Genomic DNA, 20,557 nt, shown 5'->3' on the forward strand with positions numbered 1-20,557 from the left:
GTTGATCAGGCTGGTCTTGAACTCCCAACCTCAGGTAATCTGCCCACCTTGGCCTCCAAAGTGTTTGGATTACAGGCGTGAGCTACCACGCCTGGCTGAAAAAGGTTTTCTTGAGACAGAGTCTACTATGGAGTGCAGCAGCACGATCTTGGCTCATTGCAGCCTCCCCCTCCCGGGTTCAAATGATTCTCCTGCCTCAGCCTCCCAAGTAGCTGGGACTACAGGCATACACCTCCACACCGGCTAATTTTGGTATTTTTAGTAGAGATGCGATTTCGCCATGTGGGGCAGGCTGGTCTCAAAGTGCTAGGTTTACAGGTGTGAGCCACTGCGCCTGTCGGGGGAGTGTCAGTGTCTCAATCCCACATCCAGTCCCTCTCCTGAGAGGGACACACTCGACAAAGAACATTTTAATTAATTTATTTATTTCTTTACACATAACTGAAAGTGATGTTACAGTACATAAGTTATTTACAACTGTGCAGTAATGTGTTGCAAAATAAATTATCTAGAAGGCAGCAAAAGTACATTGTGAATGTATATAAAACTGTACAGCGCTTACGGATACACTTTTTATATGATTATTGGCTCTGTAGTGTTTCAAGTTATGTTCTCAGAAAGAGAAACAAAATGCCCAAGATTAAAGGAAAAAATATACAAACCACGTGGATTTGACTCCATTAAAAACACTACGGGGAGTCCTGGCTCTGTGTCCCCGTGCCCAGGCAGGGGCACGGCCAGCGCCCTGCTCTGCACCAGGTCAAAAGCCCAGTCTCAGGCCGTCGCAACTCTGTGGCAACAGGACCACGGCTGGGGTGGCACGCCGGCCCCTCCGACTTGCAGGTCACCTTATTTTTATTTAGTTGATCAGAATGGAACAAAAAATTTTAAAAATGTACTCCGTTCAACTCCTGAAATGCCTCTGCAGTTGGCTGGAGAAAAGGGCCCGAAGGTCACCGTTTTCAGACAGAAGCTGCCATGTGTGCGGCTGGCATGGTCTCCTCGTCCCGCCGGGGCCAGTGAGGCTCTGGGGGCTTTGCCCTCGCCACGGCAGCTGGTAGAGAAGAGATGTGTTTCACCTCCCTGACATCTGGACCAGTCTGGAAGGGATGGAGACGCTGTGGCCAAGTGCAGTCTCTCTCGGGGTCTCTTCCCCGCCTGGGTGGACATGGCGCTCCCTCCTCCACCCCTGGGGCTCCGCAGCAGCCCTGGGCGGCAGTGCCGCCCTCGCCTGCGTCCTGCGGCCATCCCGCGGTGTCACGCCGGCAACAACACAAAGTCGTCGTTGACATCGACCATGGGCACGTAGAAGGAGGGCACCTCGTTCACACACAGGGACTTGTGCCCGGCGGGGTCTAGCTCCTGCACCTTCAGCTGCCACTCCATCCTCTGCACGGCATTCAGGGCCGCGGCCTCGTGCTGCTGCCGCATGAGGAGGCAGGTCTGCGGGATACACGGTGGGGAGAGGGAGGAGTAGTGAAGGGAGAGCCCCAGACTCTGCCTCCCCCAGCAGGGCCGTGAACCTTCCCTGGGACGGGCCAGGCCCCAAGGAGCCCTCTGCCCACTGTGGTGCTGCTGTCAGGGGGCACATGCCCAGGACCAGCTGTACCTGCCCCTGGCATCTAGTTATTACATGTGGCAGTAGCGCCAGCTGTGCTGGATGTCCATCGCCATTACTGCTGTCTGTGCCACCCGCGCCTGAGGTCCTTGCCTGCTGCTCTGGGTCGGCCTGGGGCTCACCTCCAGCAGCCACTGCAGCCGACTAGAATCAAACAGCTTTGCGCTTTCTACATTTGATATTTACGGCCAGTGATAGTTTGACTTGTATTTATAGTAGAAACTATGCCATTTAAGAGTGCATATAAAGGACCAGGCTGGGGTAGGACATATTTTGGGAACTCATGGAGAAATTTAAGCATGGCCCAGGGAGTGCTGATATGTCACAGGAAAATCTTTGGGGGTGTTTTTTGACAGGGTCTCAAGGCTGGAGTGCAGTGAAGCTGTTATGGTTCACTGCAGCCTTGTCCTCAAGGGATCCTCCCTCCTCAACCTCCTGAGTAGTTGGGATCACGGGTGCTACCATGCCCAGTTAATTTGTATATAGACAGGGTTTTACAGTGTGGTACATACCTGTCTACGTTTTTCTCAACATATATATATCGGTTAACTGCAACCTCCGTCTCCCTGGTTGAAGTGATTCTCATGCATCAGTCTCCTAGAATTACAGGCACCCACCACCACACCTGGCTAACTTCTATTTCTAGTAGAGACGAGGCTTCACCATGTTGGCCAGGCTGGTCTCGAACTCCTGACCTCAGGTGATCTGCGTGCCTGGGCCTCCCAAAGTGTTGGGATTACAGGTATGAGTCATGGCACCCGGCCACAGCCCTCGGTTTTAAATGACTAAAGTGAAACAGCTAGGTGAGGTGATAACAGCATTTTAAAATTTGATACTGTCAGTTTACTGATAAAAATCTAATTGAAACTTCTCCTAGTACTGCAGTGATACTGCCCCCCAACCCCACATATTACCAATACACGAGATCTTGCTTAATTTATGGTTCTGACATTGATGATGACAGTGAAGATCTTTTCATTAAGGTTTGGTCATTTCGTCTCCTTTGTGGAATGCCTCTATATAAATTATTTTTCTGTGCACCATTTTTCTCACTAGTTTCTAAGCGTTCTTTTTACACTGATGCTACTAAACCTACGTGGCACTGTTAATGTATTGAATGTATATAATTTAAACTGTATTTAATTCGTTAATGTATTTAAAGTATTGTACAGACTTTCACGCTTGTTGCCCAGGCTGGAGTGCAATGGCATGATCTCAACTCACTGCAATCCCTGCCTCCTGGGTTCAAGCAATTCTCTTGCCTCAGCCTCCCAAGTACCCGGGATTACAGACATATGCCACCATGCCCAGCTAATTTTGTATTTTTAGTAGAGACTGGGTTTCACCATGTTGGCCAGGGTGGTCTCAAACTCCTGACCTCAGGTGATCCGTCCTCCTTGGCCTCCCAGTGCTGAGATTACAGGCAGGAGCCACTGTGCCCAGCCCAAAGTCCCAGTTTAATGTAGTCAAACATTGATTTATCTTCCCTGTGTGTTTTTGGAGCTTTCAGTCAGTTTTTCTCACAGCTTCAGTTAGAAAGGGCCTAGGGAGGGTGTGGGGTGATGGAGTGACTTCACACGCCGTCACCCTAGGGCTGGTTAAAGCTCAGACCTAAGCCCCTGCCTCAGCACAAGCCCCCAAGGGCCACACCCCCAAGTACTTGTGGCTTCCACCAGGTAGGGCTGCTGGTTCTCATCTGTGCCCACACCAGCACCTTCTGAGAGCTGCAGCATGACACGGGTGCTTGGTTCAGGAACCTGAGAGGTGCTGAGCCTGATACTGCAGGTAGCCGGGGCCGCCTATTCCCAGGCCTGGTGGGCGACTGTGCAGCGTGACACTCACTTTATAGTTCTGTAACTTGGCAAGTTGCCACTTTCCACTGCTTCTTAGTGGATCCTCTGGGTGTCCGGGTGGGCAGCCCTAGCGACTGGGACCGAGGGTGTGCTGCCCTTCCCAGTACCTACCCCGCCTCTGCCCGCTGCCCTGGCCCGCGCTTCCAGAGCAGTGGAGGGCGAATGCTGAGACTTTAGAGGGCTGACAGGGCAGTCCCAGGAGGTCTGACCATCAAGCCTAGGCCCCTGCTGAGCTGGTGACAGGAGCCGCTTCCTGCACACCTGGACAGAAGGGAAGACTTGGAGGAGGCCACGTACAGGGGCAGGACCTCGCCTCCCTGCAAGCATGGGCCAGGTTAAGAGAATCTGATATTGTCACTGGGCAGCGGCCTCCCTTGTCCCCAGGGGCACCTGGAGTGCCAGGCCAAGCTGTGGGGGAAGCGCAGCACCGACCTTCATGCGGTCGTACTTGTCATCCACGTCCTGGAGCCAGGAGATGAACTGGCGGGCGTTGAAACGGTCACGCACTGACTTGTTCTCATCGCCCTGTGGAAACCAAACACAGGAGTTTCATCGGAAGACCCGGAGACCACTACAGGAGGCTGCACCAGCCTGGGCCATGCTACAGTGACCTTTCTCAAGGGAAAAACCAAAGGGGCAACCTCAATTACCTTCAAAGTATGGAAAGCATGACCCTGCCTTGTCTCCCCAAACAGCTTCCCTAAAATGCATGTGAAGTCGGTTGGGCCTTTGTCTCCTGAGCACCGGGAGGCTGCAGGCCCCGCCTCTGAGCTGGTCCCCAGCCCTGCCCCATGGGACAGGCAGGGCTCAGCCCGCATGTAATCCACTCTATACGAAAAAATCTAATCAATCATCCAATCATTCAATGTATATTCAACACATTAACAAAGTCTCCTGGGTGAGACTTTCTAGGTATGTCACCGTCCCTGTGTCCTGGTGAGGGACAGACACAGATAAAATGTCTGGGCTCCCTCCCCTTTTTCAGTGGGCTCAGTAACACAGCAGAGGGTTCATGGTGAATCTGACGACACCATCTGCTTCTCAGAACATGTAGAGCACCGATGTAAACACACCCAGAAACAAACCCACACAACTGCAGGGAACTCACTTTCCACAAAGAGGCCAAGGACAGAGTAACAATCACAGGGAAAGGACAGTCTCTTCCATAAACGGTGCTGGAGGCAATGGACATCCACAGAGAGAAGAGTGAAACTAGACCCCATCTCTCACCATATAACAAACATAAAACCAAAATGGATTAAAGTCTTGAATCTAAGACCTCAAACCATGAAAACTACTACAAGAAAACATTGGGGAAAATCTCTGACACTGGTCTGGTCAAAAAGTTCTCGAGCAATACCCCACAAGCACAGGCAACCACAGCAAACACGGACAACTGGGATCACACCATGTTGAAAAGCCTGTGCACAACAAAGGACGCAGTCAACACAGTGACAGAGAGAATCCACAGAATGAGGCGAAACTTTGCAAACCACTCATCTGACAAAGGATTCATAACCGGAACCTGTAAGGCATGTAATCCACTCTATACGAAAAAATCTACTCATCTGATCAAAAAATGGACAAAAGATCTGAATCGACATTTCTCAAAGAAGACACACAAATGGCAAACAGGCATCTGAAAAGAAGCTCAGCAACACTGCTCATCGGAGAAAATGCAAATGAAAACTACAATGAGCTTTCATCCTACCCAGCTAAAATGGCCTTTATCCAAAAGAAAGGCAATCACAAATGCTGGCGACGACATGGATAAAAGGAAGCCTCGTACCCGGCTGGTGGGAATGTAAATTAAGACGGCCACTATGGAGAACTGTTTGGTGGTTCCTCAAAATACTAGAAATTGGGCTACCATAGCATCCAGCAATCCCACTGCTGGGGATAGACTCAGAAGCAGCAGTGAGCTGAGACTGCGCCACTGCACTCGGCTTCGGTGACAGAGCAAGCATTACTCAGTGTATCTAGGCGTCATCTGCACTCCCATGTTTGATGCAACTCCGTTTACAGTAGCCAAGACATGGAAGCAATTTGAGGGCCCATCAACAGATGAATGGATAAAGAAAATGTGACACATACACAACGGAGTACTATTCGGCCACAAAAAAGGAGACTGTCATTTTCAAAAACACGGATGGAACTGGAGGTTATCATGTTAAGTAAAATAAGCCAACCATAGAAAGACAAACATCACATGCTCTCACTTGACAAGTGAAGTCATGGACATAGGGAGTAGGGGAAGGGGACTGAGGGCTGGGCAGGGAGGAAGAAATGGTTAATGGGTACTACAAGGAAGAATGAGTAAAACCTGTTGGACGGCACACCAGGATGACTGTAGCAGCAGCAACTGAATTGCCTATTTTAACTGGATTGCTTAACTCAAACGATAAATGCTTGAGGGGATGGACACCCCATTCCCCATGAGAAGTGAAGGGAAGCGTGCTTCCTTGGAAGGTCTGTGTGAGAGGCCTGAGCTGGTTCTGCTCGTTTCTGCTCTCCACAGAGCTCAGCCTGCACAGTGCTGTCCTGACTGCCGGTCCATCAGAGCCTTCAGGGGGGGAAGAGAACCCACACTTTTCAGCATCCAGCCCCCAAAGCATCGTTTGGTCCAACTCATGTTTTCCTTAAAGAAAATCTGTCACTGTGTAGAATGTTTAAACAAGGGACGTTGATAAAATACATCCCCAAAGAAAGGAAGATCTTTAATGCACTAAAATATTTTCAACTGAACGTCACGGACAGCCTGCCTGTCACCACACACCAAAGCCTGGTGCTGCTCGGAGTGCCCAGGGCTAGGTGGCGTCATGGGAAAAGCACAAGGTATGAGTCTTGGTGCAAGAGTGGGAGAGGGGTCTGGACATCAAGGCGGGATGTGTTCCAGGTGCATCCCCTATGTAGGATGTGGGGCCTAGGGCGCTGGGAGCCCATGACCTAAGTGCAGGGCCTCCAAAGAGGTGGGAGGGGCTGATGCAGGGCAGGCGATGGGGCAGCCAGGGGTCCATGGGGCCGACATGGACAGATCAGTGGTGGCTGGAGAACGATTTCTAAGGCAGGAGGCCCCGGCACATGGGTCACTTGCAGGCACACAGGAAGAGCTCCCCAGGGGAGAGCACAGGGCCCTGGCCACCCACATCCTATGTCCCAGTGGATGGACTAGGTCAAAGGCAGGGGAGGGGAAGGGGAGGGGAAGGAGTGGGTGGAGCCCCACGGCAGATAGGCAGGGCAGTGACTGTGGTTCTGGGACCCTGGGTCGGGTCCATCCTGGCCAAGAAGAGCTGCGCATCTAGGTTGGGTGTCCCCGCAGGACAGCCCCTGGGATGCCTGAGAGCTGCAGGTGGAGCCCAGCAGTTTAAACGGAAAATGAGGCCAGCCCTGAAACCTGCAAGAGGTAGGGGCAGCTGCTCCAACTGCAGGGACAAGTGTTTCAGAGGTCTAAGGAGCACGGAGGGACTGAGCTGCTGAGGCCCAGCCCAGAGGCCCAGGGCCTTGCCCGTGAGGAGAGCTGTCCACTCTCGGCTCCAGCCTTCTTGGCTCCTTTCTGAGGCTCGCCCAAGGCTAGAGGTACGCAAAGAACTCTGCAGCAAGGCACCGGGCACAGGGGCACTTGGGAAGCTCGTGGTCAAAGTACAGAATCTGTAAAGGGGAGGAGTGGCTGGGGGGGGGGGTTCGGGTGCTTAGACTCGTGAGTGTGACCTGCAGACGGCCCTACCTGGCTCTCCAGGGGCATGTTGTAGACCTCAGAGTCCAGCAGCATCGTGCAGGCGCTGAATGGCACTGCCTGGTTGGCGATGGTCCTGGCCGCCCGGCAGTGAACTCGCAGAATCTCCTGCTCACAGGACACGATCAGCTTCTCCTGTAGGAGAGGAGCCAGGTGAGCTGGGACACAACCACGCCCCAGGCCCCACTGTCCTGACAAGACAGCCCCGGGAGCCTGCACCGTGGACGCCCCAGCCATGGCCGCCCCTGCCCATGCTGGCGCACTTACCCGCTCGATGCTGTGCTGCAGACGCAGCTTTCCCCGGACTGCCTCCTGCTGCTTGAACAGCTCCTTCAGGGGCTCCGCCAGGGAGGGAGGGGGTGCGATCTGCAGGTAAAAGGTGAGTGGGGGGTTGGCTGGGGCACTGCACTAACAGCAGACAGGAGTTCAGAGAGGTCCCTACTCAGCCTCCCCACTCCTAGAAGCCTGCCCTGGAGACCCCTCCAGTCCCAGCAACAGACACACCATGAAGCGCAGGACACGGGAGAGCAGGCACCTGCACGGCGCCCCATACGACACCATGTGGGGAGGGGATGGAATGTGGGAGAGGCACAGGACAATACCTGTGGTGTGCCAAGGAGGGCATGAATGCAGAAGAAATACAGCAAGAGCGGGCTGGGGTAGGCTGAGCTTCCTGGGTTCACAGAGAGGGTCCACACACCCCAAATCAGCTTCAACCAGGCCGTAATGCCCACAGTGGAATATGAAGGCTGACAACCAACCCTCTGGTCTTGGGATGGCTCGGGAGAGAGAAGAGCACACTGGCCCAGGTCCCCATGGAGGGCAGTGGGGCTGCAGCTGGAGGCGTGGTGAGTAGGCACTGCACTCCCACAAGCAGAAGGGTCCTCACAAGGTGGGTCAGCGATTCTGAAACTACAGGCACGCTCGGAAATGAAGGAGGAAGTAAAGACAGCAGAGACCATCAGGACGAGGCCTCCCACTTTTTTTTTTTTTTGGGAGACGGAGTGTTGCTCTGTTATCCAGGCTGGAGTGCAGTGGTGCGATCTCAGGCTCACTGCAACCTCCGCCTCCCAGGTTCAAGCGATTCCCCTGCCTCAGCCTCCCGAGCAGCTGGGATTATATGCGTGCACCACTGCCTGGCTAATTTTTTGTGTTTTAGTAGAGAAGGGGTTTCATGATGTTGGCCAAGATGGTCTCAGTCTCTTGACCTCGTGATCTGCCTGCCTTGGCCTCCCAAAGTGCTGGAATTACAGGCATGAGCCACCACGCCCGGCCGATGAAGCCTTGCACTCTTGCAGGAAAAAGGGACACACGGGAGCGTGGGGCCAGGTTGAGGCCCGTGGTGCAGGGCAGACCTCAGGCCCACAGGGAGTGAGGTTTCCAAAGCAGACACACAAAGCATGGCCATGTGTTCAGGGGGCCTGCAGCAGTCCCGCTGGGACCCACTGTTCTGTACAGGTGGGGCCACGTGGTGATGGCAGAGTGGGAGAGGGGTGGCCAAGACCACCTGGAACATGGAGTGGCCAGCCAGAAATGGGAGTGCTGGGGGCAGATGGGTACGTGGACGCAGAAGAGGGCACACAGGAGGAGCTCCTGACAGCCAAGGCTGGACGACTCGCAGCAGGAGACCAAACAATGGTGATGCTGGGGACCTGCAGGCAGAAGGGGTGGTGGCTCCTGCCAGCAGAGCTCCAGTGAGCAAATGCAGGAGAGGGACACAGAGGCCCAGGGCCCAGTAGTGACTGCCATGTGTAGGGGCAGTGGTCTCAGAGAAACAGACTTCCACCGTCTCCACGTCTCTTCCCCAAGACACACACCCACCGCGGAGGGAGAGCCCTCAGCTCACAGCGGACGGGCCTGACCAGGTCTCCAGGTCACACCACCCAGGACACCAGGAGCAGGAGGCCCCACCTCACGCCAGCGGGCTCCTGCCTAACAGCCGTCATCGCAGGCCAGGCATGGGGCCTCTGACCACACCGCTGCCCACCACTCCCAGAAGGGCCTACCAGGAGATGGGACGGGGGAGGCCCTTGTCACCTGCAGGGCTCCCCAGGCACATTCAGGGGAGGATGGGCGTGTTCCAGGCGCGAAACCTATCTCTGCTGCCTTTGAACTTTTCTGCCCAAATAAAATCAGTTCAAAATTAATGATTAAAAAATGTAGCTGAGTCTCTCTAGTGCACAGGCCTCACTGTTCGCCATGGTATCTACCCCAACTTGACAATCCCAACCCCCAGTGGGGCTTCTGGGTATAGGTTTTCAGCTGAGATGCAACCTGCCCGTCTGTGGCAGAGATTCTGCGGGCCACCTCCAAGGGGGGACCGATGAGCACTCAACTCACAGCCTGCAGTGGGAACGGCCCCACCCCTTCCTCTGGCTCAGCCCCAGGGCCGCCACCTGCAGCAGGAGCTGTGCGGTGGGCCTCGGGCCGCTCCTGGAGCACCTGGCGCCTCTGCCTGCCTTGGTCTAAGTCTGGGGGGAACTCACTCAAAGGACCAGGCAGGAGATGCATAGAACATTCCCAGGATTACTCTGATTAGCAGGATTCTGGTGGCGAATTTCCCCCCTGTATTTTCCAAATTTTCTACGGCAGTCAGACTACTGTTTTGATACATTAAAACAAAAACCAGCAGCAAACACAAAGTACAAAAGGTCTTGGTGAGGACAGATCCTAGGACAGGTTTTTCTGAATGTCTCGACCCAACTGCAGTCTCCGTCTCCTGTGGATGAGCCTCCCTGGGGATGGCTAGGGTCAGGGCTCCAGGAGAAGGGTTGCCCTGGGTGCAGAGCCCGTCATGCTCCCAGAGAACAGAGCTCGGCAGGGTGTGGCCCACGGGCCCCCGTTCCTGGGGTCCTGGCACAGCCTCCCTGGCGGGCAGCAGCCCCACCCCAGCCTCACCCTCAGGGCAAGCTCAGCAGACCCCGTGATGCTCTTCCGAGGGATGCTGGGTACCTGAGCCGAGTCGGGGCCAGCATGGGGAGGGCTCTCAGAAGGCCCAGGCCCACAGAGCCAACGCGTGTGGCAGGCCCAAGTGTGCCTCGCACCACCTGCAGGTTTCAGTGGCCAGGAATCCCCAGAAGGAAATGGCTGTTGGTGACCAAGAGCCCGTTCTGGGCATAACACAACAAACTCCAGGGAGACGACTCCATCAACTACACAATCTACCAGGCACAGTGTGAACGGAGTCGCGTGGTCTGGGAGGGGACTTGAAGAAAGGGCCAGGAGAACGTCACATGCTAAGACCGGATGGACCCCGGGGACCTGAGAACAGGAGGGCAGGGGAGGCTTTGCACAACTCAGGCCGTCACCAAGCATAGATGGGTAAGCTCTGGCTCCACCGTGAGGAATCCCTGTGCCTGCTGGGAAAGACCCTGGTGGGTTAGGAGGTTAGACCCCAGCCAGGCCCTGCAGCCCAGGGCAGAGGTTGCACATGGGAGGCTGCCTAATGCAGGAATGTGCTCAGAGGGATTTGTTTTGGGTCCAGATGGAACACAAGGGGCTGGGGGGGGTGTGTGGTTCTGAAACCTTTCGCCTGAGAATACAGAGGTAGGACCACCCTGCCCAGAGAATCCTGCAGCGTCTGCTGTCCTAGAGGCCCAGGGAGGTGGGGGGGTTAAGGGAACCCACAGGGGTCCAAGGGAGAAGGGGGCAGGACTGAAGACAAAGGCTGTGGCTCTGCTGAGGCCGTCCTGGTGGAGGGGGAGTGGAGAGGGGACAGTGAGCAGCGTGAAGGGGCGGCCCGACATGAGTGGTCCTGGGTGCACCCAGGGTGAGGAGACATCAGGAGACCAAGGCCTGGCATAGAGCCTGCTGGAGGAAGGGCCTCAGGTCTGCAAAACAGCTGTGTAGCTTCTGGCCTTTGCCTTCTACTCAGGTGGGAAAAGGTCAAGAGAGATCAAGGGCCGGGAGAAGGACATAAAGGACTTGAGGAACTCATGACGGGGGGGGCCCCGGACGCATCCCAGAGAGAAAAGGCAGTGGCTCCCCAGGCCCTGCACTCACCACGGGGATGTGGAGCTTGCTGAGCGGCTTGCCGTCCAGGAGGTAGGAGCCCGTGTAGGTGACGTACTCGGCGTAGCACTGGGGCGCCTGTGGCGTAATGCAGCACAGGATCTTGCGCTTCTCCTCGATCTTCTTCCTGATCTGCAGGTATTCGAAGTAGGGGTTGGCCCTGTCGCTGTGGTAGGGCTCAATGGCGTCCAGCTTGATGGCGTCCACGATGGCGGCCAGCGTCTGTTGGATCACCTCCCGCGTCTGCTGTGTGGACGTGTTCAGCTGCTGCTGCAACTGCTGGGTGGAGCGCTGGAAGCGGCGTTTGCGCGGATGCTGGGCCTGAGCATCATCCTCCTCGGAGCTGCGGGCCTTGGCCCTGGTGGCTGGGGCGGGGGCGGGGGCACAGTCCTTCTCAGAGGGGGGTGTGCCCTGCTTACTCTGGTTTGCGAGCATCTGCGCCCGGTTCCTGGTCATGCGCTGAGGGATCTCCTCTACTCTGGGGGCCTTAGGGGCTTCGGCCGTGGGTTTTGGTTCTGGTTCTGTGGCTTCTGGCTGGATGCTACCAGGAGGGCCTTCGGCTGGGGCAGCAGCACGGGAGGCCTCAGTGTTGTCCTGGGGACTGGCACTGTCTGCAGCCTGGGCTTGTGCCACAGCGTCCGTGGGGGGGCCATCAGGGGCACAGAGGGATGCAGCAGGGGGGCCTTCGGTCTCAGCCCCCTGGTCTCCACTCCCCAGCGGGTGCTGTTCAGGGGGAATGGGTGGGGGCTCCGTGCTGGAGTCCAGATCCCCAGGGGCCCTCTCTTCGGGCACCGTCTCTGCCTCCACCGTAGCTTCGAGAACCACGTCCAGCTTTGGCTCCTCTGAGGGTTCAGGCTCCTGCTCTGTGGGGAGCCGGGTGGAGGCCTGGTCTGGAGGCAGCGTTGGTGGTTCCTCAGCCACCAAGGTGGAAACGTCCCCACCGTTTACAACCACAGGGGCCCCTGGAGGGATCTTTTCTGAAGGAGCAAGACTTTCTTCTATGGGTTCTGTTTCAACATCTGTGACGTCTTTCGTCTGCAAGGGAAGCTCTGGCAGTGAGAAGGGCCCCAGGTCCAGGTCGTCCTCAGGGCCGGCAAAGGCATCTGCCCAGGGCACTGGCTCCACCTGGCCAAGGGCAGACAGGCTGTGACTGTTGTCCAGGAAACTATTTTCCAGGGGCCCCAGAGCCTCGACCTGAGCCACAGTAGTGACACATGCAGGCTCAGGGGCCATGTCCAGTGGAGCTTCCGGAAGTGACTTGCAGTTGCTGAAGAAGGACTCTAGCCCGGAGGGAGAGACATAAGGAGCCGCCTCTGAGGTGGAGATGGCGGCCGGGATGGCTTCCGCCCCGTCTTTGACATCCTCCAGTCCTGGGTCGGTGACAGGCAGAGTATACGGGGCAGGGGAGGTGGAAGGGGCAGGGTATGGTGCCTCGGAGGCGCTGAAGGGCCCTGGGGCGACAGAATGGAGGGAGTCTGCAGGGCAGAAATGTTTAGGGGACTCGGGGAATCTCTGCGGAGACTTGAGCAGGAGGTCCGAGCCCACGGGCCAGCTGACAGGGTTTTCAGAGGCGCTCCCAATCAGGCTGGAAGCAAGGGCCTGCTCAGCAGGATGGGCCCACTCCACAGGCTCCTCGGTGATGACAGCACTGAATGGACCCTCGTCCAGCGGCTCCAGGTAGCTGGGCTCCGGGGGGATGATGGCGGCCGTAGCCTGCTGGTCCTCGGTGGCGTCCAGGTCCGGGGGAAGGGCCCCTTCAAGAGAAGGAACCAGCAGTTCCCCCCTGGGGGAAGGGGCAGGTTTTGCTTGTAAACTTGAGAAGACGCCCTCTGGAGACGGGGTAACAGTGACAATGGCAGCCGGTGGGCAGTGCAGAGCATCGACTTTGGGCGAGGGGAGGCCATAGTCTGGGGAGTAGTACCCTGGGGACAAGCAGGCAAACTTCTCTGGGGGAACCGGGGGCAGGGGCACCCTGTCTTCCATCGAGTGCGGCACAGGAGAGTCATAGCTGGAGGCGGCAGGAACGCTCTGCTGCCTGAAGAGTTTGTCGCCAACACTGAATTCCTCCTCTGGGGTCCTCCTAATATCGACAGAGACCGAGCGGTACAGGTTTGTGGAGAGAGGCCGGGCTGGGGCCTGACTGGCGTTTTCTGAAAGCCCACTTGATGCCACAGAGAACCTGTCGAAAAAGGAGGGGGAGCAGGCGCTGGCGGGAGCGGTGGGCACAGGCGTGGAGTGCTGGGAGTCGGCGCAGTCCAGCACGAGGTCTGCGTAGTCATCGGCACTGCACGACGGGGTCCTGGGCGTGTGCATCACCTCCTCGTAGCTGGGGCAGGACAGCACCGATGTAGGGGTGGGCACGCCAGTGGGCCGGCTCTGGTCAGGCCTGGGGGACGCGGGCAGGGCCTCCTTCATGTGTGGCCCTGCGAGCCAGTCTTTGGAGTCTGCCCCTGATCCCAGGTGTAGCTTATTTTCGGTGGCAGGTGGAAGAACAGTCGACTCCTTGAGCTTTTTGTCCTTAAACGGAGGGTCCGGCCCTGGTGGTTTCTTGGCGGGAACGTCCAGACCCTTCTTCCGCCCATCGTCCACCGGCTTCGCCTTCTCCTTGAGCTTGGGGTCTCCGGACCGGTGCCTCAGCTTCTCCATCTGCTTCATCCTCTCCTTGTGCCGCTTGTGGCGCTCCTCGATCTCCAGGTCCTTCTGGGAGAGCATCCTCTCGAAGCTAGTCATCATCAGGTCGCCGTCCCCCAGGAGCTTCTCCCTGGGCCTGGCTTCTTTCTTGCCTGGGTCTTTGGCCGGCGCTACCTTATCATTCCCATTGCTCATTTTCACGGAGTCGCCCTTTTCTTTCTCTGCACTGTCCTTGAATTTCTCCTTCAGTTTGGCGTCGCTGAGCCTCAGGCCCTCGTCCCTAGACTTGTCTTTCAGCGCGCGGGGAGGGCTGTCCTTGTCCCTGGTGGCGGGCTTCTGTTCGTCCCTGTGATGGCGCAGCAGCTCGTCCCTGTGATGGCGCAGGAGCCCATCTGCATGCCTGTCCCGGTGCCTCTCCTTCTCCTCTCTCCATTTCTCCCTGTGTTTCTCCCTCCTCTTCTTCTCTTTTAGGATGCTGATGGTGCTAGAGCCGTAAGGCTTTAGTTCCTTTTCTATTTTCTTGGAAGTTTCTCTCTCGGATTCATTTTTATCTTTCTTTTCGGTAGAAAACAATTCAATGGTTTTATCTAGCTCATCTTCGATGTCGGCTTTCATGCTGTAACAAACCCCGTAGGCGTCCGCCTCCAGGAAGTCCTTTTCATACTGGCCAGAGTCCTTCCTGCTGCTGCCCTCCTCCTTCTTCTCGGCCTTTTCTTTCTTGGCCCTCTCTCGGTCGTGGCTCTTCTTGGATGAGGATGAGGAGTGTCTGTGCCTCTCCTTCTCTTTCAGCTTCTCCGGGAGGCAGGTGCTCTCCCTGGCCTTGTCCTCCATGGGTGGCTCCGTGAAAGAGACCTCCAGAAAGGCAGTCAGCCCCGGTTCCTGCCCTCGGTCCGTGAAGCTGTCAGACGAGACCTCACTGATTTTGTCATTGGAGTCTTCTCTGTACTCATGGAGAGCTTCTTCTTCCAGCTTTTCAAGCAGGCTTTTCTCCATGTCGGTGCTTCTCGAGGACTTCCTCTCCTTGGAATGTTCCTTATCCGACTTCTCTTTGTGTTTGCTTTTAGCCTTGTCTTCAGCAGAGTGTTTCTTTTCGGCCTTCTCTGGGAGCTTCTGTTTATTTTTCTTGTCTTGCATGGAGTCCACTGAAGCTCTGTCCTTCCTGTCCTTATACTTTTCTGTGGACTCTTTATCCTTCTTCTCCTTGTGCTTTTCAAAGACTTTCTCTTTTTTGTCCCTCCCTCCGTCGGCAGCCCCCCTGTCCTTTCTCTTGTCTTTGGGCTCCTTGTCCTTCTGCCTCTCGGGGTGCTGCTTGTCAGAGGAGGACTTCCTGTGTCTGTCGGAGGCGTAGGCCTCCCGCCCTTCCTCCTTCTCCTGGAGGCTGTCCACCCTCTGCAGGTCGCTGGCCTCTCCCATCTTGAACCCGCTCCCCATGCAGTCCTCTCTGTCGTCCTCACTCTCGTCTGTGAATATGTCTGCGATGTACCAGCTCTTCTCCTTGCCTTTCTTGTCGTCTTTTTTTTCAGAGAAGTCTTCTGACAGAATCCCAGGGAAAGCCTTCTCTTTCTTCTCTTTCCCTTGGTCCAGAGATGCTTTCCTTTCTTTGTCTTTGCCATGTGTGTCTTTATGTTTTTCCTTGGTATCTTTTTTCTCTTTAAAACATTTATCGAATTCTTTGTCCTTCTGACATTTTTCGAGCATCGACTTCTCACCTTTGTCCTTGTCACTGGACTTCTCTTTGTATTTTTCTGGTTTGGTTTTCTCCTTCCTCTCCTTATCAAGGCTGTCCTTCCTCTCCTTCTCTCGCGCCGCGTGGTGCCGTTCCCACGGCTCCAGGCCCTTCCCAAAGTCACAGTCGGCCTTGTCCTTGAAGCTGCCCTCACAGCTGCACTCCTTTGGCTCCTCCCGATGCGCCTCCTCAGGCCTGGCCCTGCCGTCCCTGCGCTCCTTGCCGCTGTCGAGGGCGTCCTTCCTATCCCGCCCGGCGTCTGCGGACTCTCTCCTCTTCTTGTCCTTTTCCGAAAGGTAGCCGGGGACATTTTTATGCTTTTCCATCTGCTCTTTCCTCTTCTCAGAGTTTTTATCCAAGTAGTCCCTGTCCTTCTTTCGGAAGAAGGGCTCTCTGCAGTCTCGCTTCTCCCGGGCCCTGCTGTCTCGCTTCCTCTCCTTGCTGTCCTCCTTCACAGTTTCCAGGATCAGCTTGGCCACAGAGTCGCTCTTCATGTCCCTGTAGTCTGTCACTGGTGAGTCCCAGCTGTCCTCCCCTTTGAAATCAAAGGATGAGTCGGACAAGTCAGAAAACCACCGATCTCGCTGATCATCAGATAGGCTAAATTTGGTGTCTTCATTATCCAGAAACTGATTTTTGTTACAATATTCGTCAAAAGCAGAATCTTCCCGATAAACCTTTTCTTTCTTGAGTTTTTCTTTATCTTCTTTAAAAGCCTTCTCCTTCTCTTTTGACATTTTGTCCTCTTTTAAATCATTCTTTCTCTCTAATTTTGAGGGCCGGTCTTTTGACTTCTTCTTTCTCTCGTCTTTGTATAGTCTCAGTTTTTCTTCTTTTGGAGACTTTTCCTTCAGAGATTTCTCCTTTTCTGCTTTATTCGAACGGTCCTTATCCTCTCGGAAAGACCTGCCGACGTCCTTGTTCACGTCTTTGATTCTCTTCAAGGATTTTTCATCTTTGGAGGCCTTCATGATCTCATCTTTAAAGAGCCACTCTTTTTCTTCCGATTTCATTTTGCTAAGTTTCTCTTCTTTTCTAAAGTGGTCTCGATCATGCTTTACCACTTTTAACTTATTTTCGGTGGAAATATCATTCTCTAAGAGTAGAGCCTTATCTGACTTCTGCTTGGAGTCCTCATACTCGTAAGTAAAACTTTTCAGTTTCAGCTCTTGGCTGATGGAACACTGTCCCTTCTCCTTGTTTTTGTGTTTGTGTTTGGTTTTATGTTTTTTGACAACTTTTCCCTCCTTGTCCAGCTTGGGGACCGCACCCTCCGCGCTGGAGAGGAAGGGGCTTTTTTTCTCCGATGGGCAGCCCTGCAGCCCGCCCCGCTTCCTGTGCTCCTGCTTCTTCCTCACTGGCTTCAGCGACTCCACGCTGGAGCCCTCAGAGGAGTAATCAGACTCGCTTGTCAGTCTCGTCCTTGTGGAGTCTGATAAAGAACTGACCTCTGACCAAGCTGGGGAGGAAATGGTTTTCCAATTGTCTGTCCGCCAGTGCTTGGTGTGCTGGTCTGTGTGGTTGGGGTTCTGCTTCTGGGCGGCAGAGCTCCCGTGAGACGAGGTGGAGGAGGCGGAGAGGGAGCTGAACAGGGAGGGGTCCTTCAGCACCAGCGGGGACCCCTTGAGGCAGCTGGAGCTCCCCACGGAGTCCCTGTCGTCCTCCCCACTCTCGGAGGACTCGCTCTCGGACTCTGAGGAACAGAACTTGTCGCTCCTTTTTCCAAAGCGAACCTCTCTGCCTTTTGTTTCTTTCTTTCGCTTCTTTTTCACTTTGTTTTTCTCCTTCTGCTGCTTGGCATTAGAAGGCTCTCGTGTCTTACTGCCAGGCAAGAGCGTATGTGCCGAGAGTCTCAGCTTCTCTGCTGTGCCTGCGCCGACACTGGTGTCCTCCTCGTCCGACGTGTCGGACAGGATGCGATGGGGCGCTTTCTTTGGTGCAATCGTGTTGTTTTTAGTGTAACTTTTAGCCTCCATTTTGGGTATAGAGATGAAGCTCCTGGGCTTCACTTCTCTTCTGTAGTCCTTTTTCAACAGGTGCTTGTCGTCCACTGGAGGAACCCTGTCCTGCTCATCGTCCTCGTCAAACTCATACTCGTCCTTGACGGGGGCCGCGGCCTTCTGTGGCTCTGGGTTCTTGGCCTTGTGCTTGAGGCCTTTTTCGAACTCAGAGTCTGTGTTGTTGCCGTCGACTGAACTGGAAGGTGCGAAGGAGGGGGCGTCTTCCTCTTCTGAGCTCTCTGTTGGAGGCAGTAAGGGAGAGGTCACAGGCAGGCTCAAAAGAGCTCTCCCCGGAACGGCAGAGGAGAGGGGCTCTGCAGATGTGCCCTGGGGTAAGGTGCCCACCCAGCCTCTGCAGAGGCACTTTGCTTGACTCATGGGAACCAGCCACGGGCAGCAGGAAACCAGACACAGCTCGGCTCACAGACAGGGCTGGCATCTTAGAAGCAAGACTGCAGGCTTCTCGGCAGTGACACGCCTACGCGGGGTCTCCCGCAGTCCAGAAGCTCCTGTAAACCCCCAGCATCCAAGGAGGAGCTGATGTGAGGGGCAGCACTGCACACACACCACAGGGCAGCTCCTACGTACTTCCCTGCATAAAAGAACAGGCAGCTCAGGTGGCCGTGACTTACCCGTCGAGCTCTCCTCGCTGGAAGTGTAAGTGCCTTTGCCTAACAGGAGGTTCACCATCGTGGGGGAGCTGGCCACTTTCAGCGGCGTCTCGCCTTTCCTGTTGCTCTGCTGCGGGTTCCCTCCGTACCGCAGGAGCAGCTTCACCACCTACAAGACAGTAACACCTGCATCAGGGCCTGCTGGAGACGCACAGCTCCTCTACCGCTCTGTACAACACTGCAGCCCCTTCCAAGAGCCCCAGGGTCCGACCCGAGAGCAGCCCCTCACGGTCCAAGGCTGTGGGAGCCGAGTGCACAGGGATTGCCTGGCGAGGCTCCGGGTGCAGCGGGTGAGGCTGTGGCTCCTCTGTGGGGAGGGCTGTGGCCGCCAGGGCTCCCGCACCCCTCCTGTACTCTCCTTCGGAAAGGCTCTGCCTTCTTTGCATTTTTTCCACCGATTCTCCTTTGCTGCGAGTAGATGACTTCCCAGGAATCTTCTCATGAAGGCTCTCCCCTCCCGCCAACAGTGAGCTCCTCAGCAGAGTGGTGCCGGAGTGGTCGTGGAGGGCACAGGCAAGAGGTTAGGGAGAAGCGTGTTATGGGGGGTGGGGGACAGAATAGAGGAAACAAAGACCAAGTTTCTGCAAGCTGTTTTATTTTTTATTTTCATTTACATTAGAAAATAATCTCTCCCTTGCTTGATTTTACAAGAGTAAGGGTGGTCACACGAATGACAGGAACAGCCACGGTGATGTTTCCACAGCCCTGTCCAGCTGCTTATCACCAGCAACCTGCATTTCCTATGCCCAGAGCAGCAATACACTGAACTCAAGTACAAATATTAAATTTAAACCCAACTTCAGTCCAGTCTGAGACTAGAGCATTCAAAGAATCTGTAATAAAGTTTAATACAGACTCTCGTCGCTCACAGAATCCATTCCCAGTTCGTATAGGACATGTCATACTGTTTTAATCGGCACAGAGTTCTTATGTGTGTGAGTTTTCTATTTTAACTACAACAAAACCTCAGGCTTACAATTCTGGAGGTCAGAGGTCAAGGTGCTGGCAGGGCTGGGTCCTTCCTCTCCTCCATCATGAGGGTTGCTGGCAGAATTCAGGTTCTTGCAGGGCTGGGTTGGAGGTCCCCAGTCCCAGCTGATAGGGGCCACCACACTCCTCGGCCCCTCCTCTAAGGCCAGCAGTGCAGGTACGACCCTCCTTGGGCTCTACCCTCTCCTGTTCCTGGTATCTCTCGGACTCAGCAGGAAAGGCTCTCAAGCTTTAAGGGCCCATGGGGCTGCCCAGGGCGATTTCCCCACGTGAGGCCACGCACTATTAAGGTCTGGGGTTCACAACACAGGCATCTTGGGGGCCGTTATCCTGCCTACCATGCTGTAATTCCAGGGTCTTTGACATTTTTCATAATAAAAAGTTTAAAAGCGGTAATTACAAAAGTATAAAGATGCTTTGGGTGCCCCAGCCCCCTCACCCACCACCACCATTCCCCTCGTGCCTGCCCTTCCCTGCAGTGCTAAGTGAACCCAGACACTATAGAGCTTTCTCTAGTTCATGTCTCTGAAAGGGCCCATAAAAAAACAAAATGAAACCATAATGCCATTCATCATCTTACCTATAAGTTTAATGGTCACGTTTTAACATCAAACACTGACTCAGTGTTCTGAGATCCCTGCTTGTCTCAGAGTCTTCAATCACCCCCCACCCTGCAGGAACGAGCCGTGTCCCAAGTGTGCTCCTTAAGGCCAAGGTGCTGCGGGCTCCAGGACCTCCCGCAGTGGCCAGGCGGGGCTTGCTGCAGAGGAGCCTGACGGGTGAGGGCAATGTGCACCCGGCCTTGCTGTCCTGCCTATAAGCAGGGGCTCTCCACGAAGCTCTGCTGATGACTTCAGTGAGATCTGCCCCATCTCCAGGCAGCACCTCTGCTTTCCAGCAGGATGGGGGTGTCAGGGACTCCACGACCTCTCTCGCCCCCCACAGAGGCTGAGACCTCTCAGGCTCACTGCTCCTGGGCCGGCCACAATGGCCGCTTTCTAAATCTTGAGCCTATGTCCTATGCACTGGCCACACCTCTTGGTGTTACCTCATTCCAGACGAGAGTGGGTCTGCCTTGCAGGTCTAATAGCCCCATAGTGGTGATGGGGACCAGCAGCAACTCCTGCAGGCCTCCTTCCACTTGGTGGAATCCTTCACCTGCTAAAATCCAACCAGACCTAAACGGCTAGTGGATATGAGCCTTTCCATAGATGGCGCTTGCTGCGAAACCTGTGAGAGGCCGTCCAGGCGCTGACCCCGGATGGGAAAGCTGGAGGCAGGCAGAGGGCACAGCTCGGCCTTCAGGGTGAGGGGTGGCAAAAAC

General features: G+C 55.2%; 1 protein-coding gene across 8 annotated transcripts in view; it reads right to left on the minus strand.

Annotated features, from left to right (window-relative positions):
* Positions 1 to 406: 406 nt before the first annotated feature.
* The window catches only part of ANKRD11 (ankyrin repeat domain 11), a 221,437-nt gene continuing 201,286 nt past the window's right edge, over positions 407 to 20,557 (minus strand). For all 8 annotated transcript variants that reach the window (XM_032284723.1, XM_032284721.1, XM_032284719.1 and 5 more), the window contains 6 exons: positions 18,205 to 18,352; positions 11,207 to 17,811; positions 7,472 to 7,570; positions 7,196 to 7,339; positions 3,904 to 3,996; positions 407 to 1,443 (listed from right to left, as the gene is read on the minus strand). In XM_032284723.1, the coding sequence (XP_032140614.1) occupies positions 1,258 to 1,443; positions 3,904 to 3,996; positions 7,196 to 7,339; positions 7,472 to 7,570; positions 11,207 to 17,811; positions 18,205 to 18,352 (7,275 nt within the window). In that variant the 3' untranslated portion in view covers positions 407 to 1,257. The remainder of the gene's footprint in view (positions 1,444 to 3,903; positions 3,997 to 7,195; positions 7,340 to 7,471; positions 7,571 to 11,206; positions 17,812 to 18,204; positions 18,353 to 20,557) is intronic.

The sequence above is a fragment of the Sapajus apella genome, unplaced genomic scaffold (assembly GCF_009761245.1).
Source record: "Sapajus apella isolate SASKATOON/1434 unplaced genomic scaffold, GSC_monkey_1.0 scaffold15, whole genome shotgun sequence".
Lineage (NCBI taxonomy): Eukaryota > Metazoa > Chordata > Mammalia > Primates > Cebidae > Sapajus > Sapajus apella.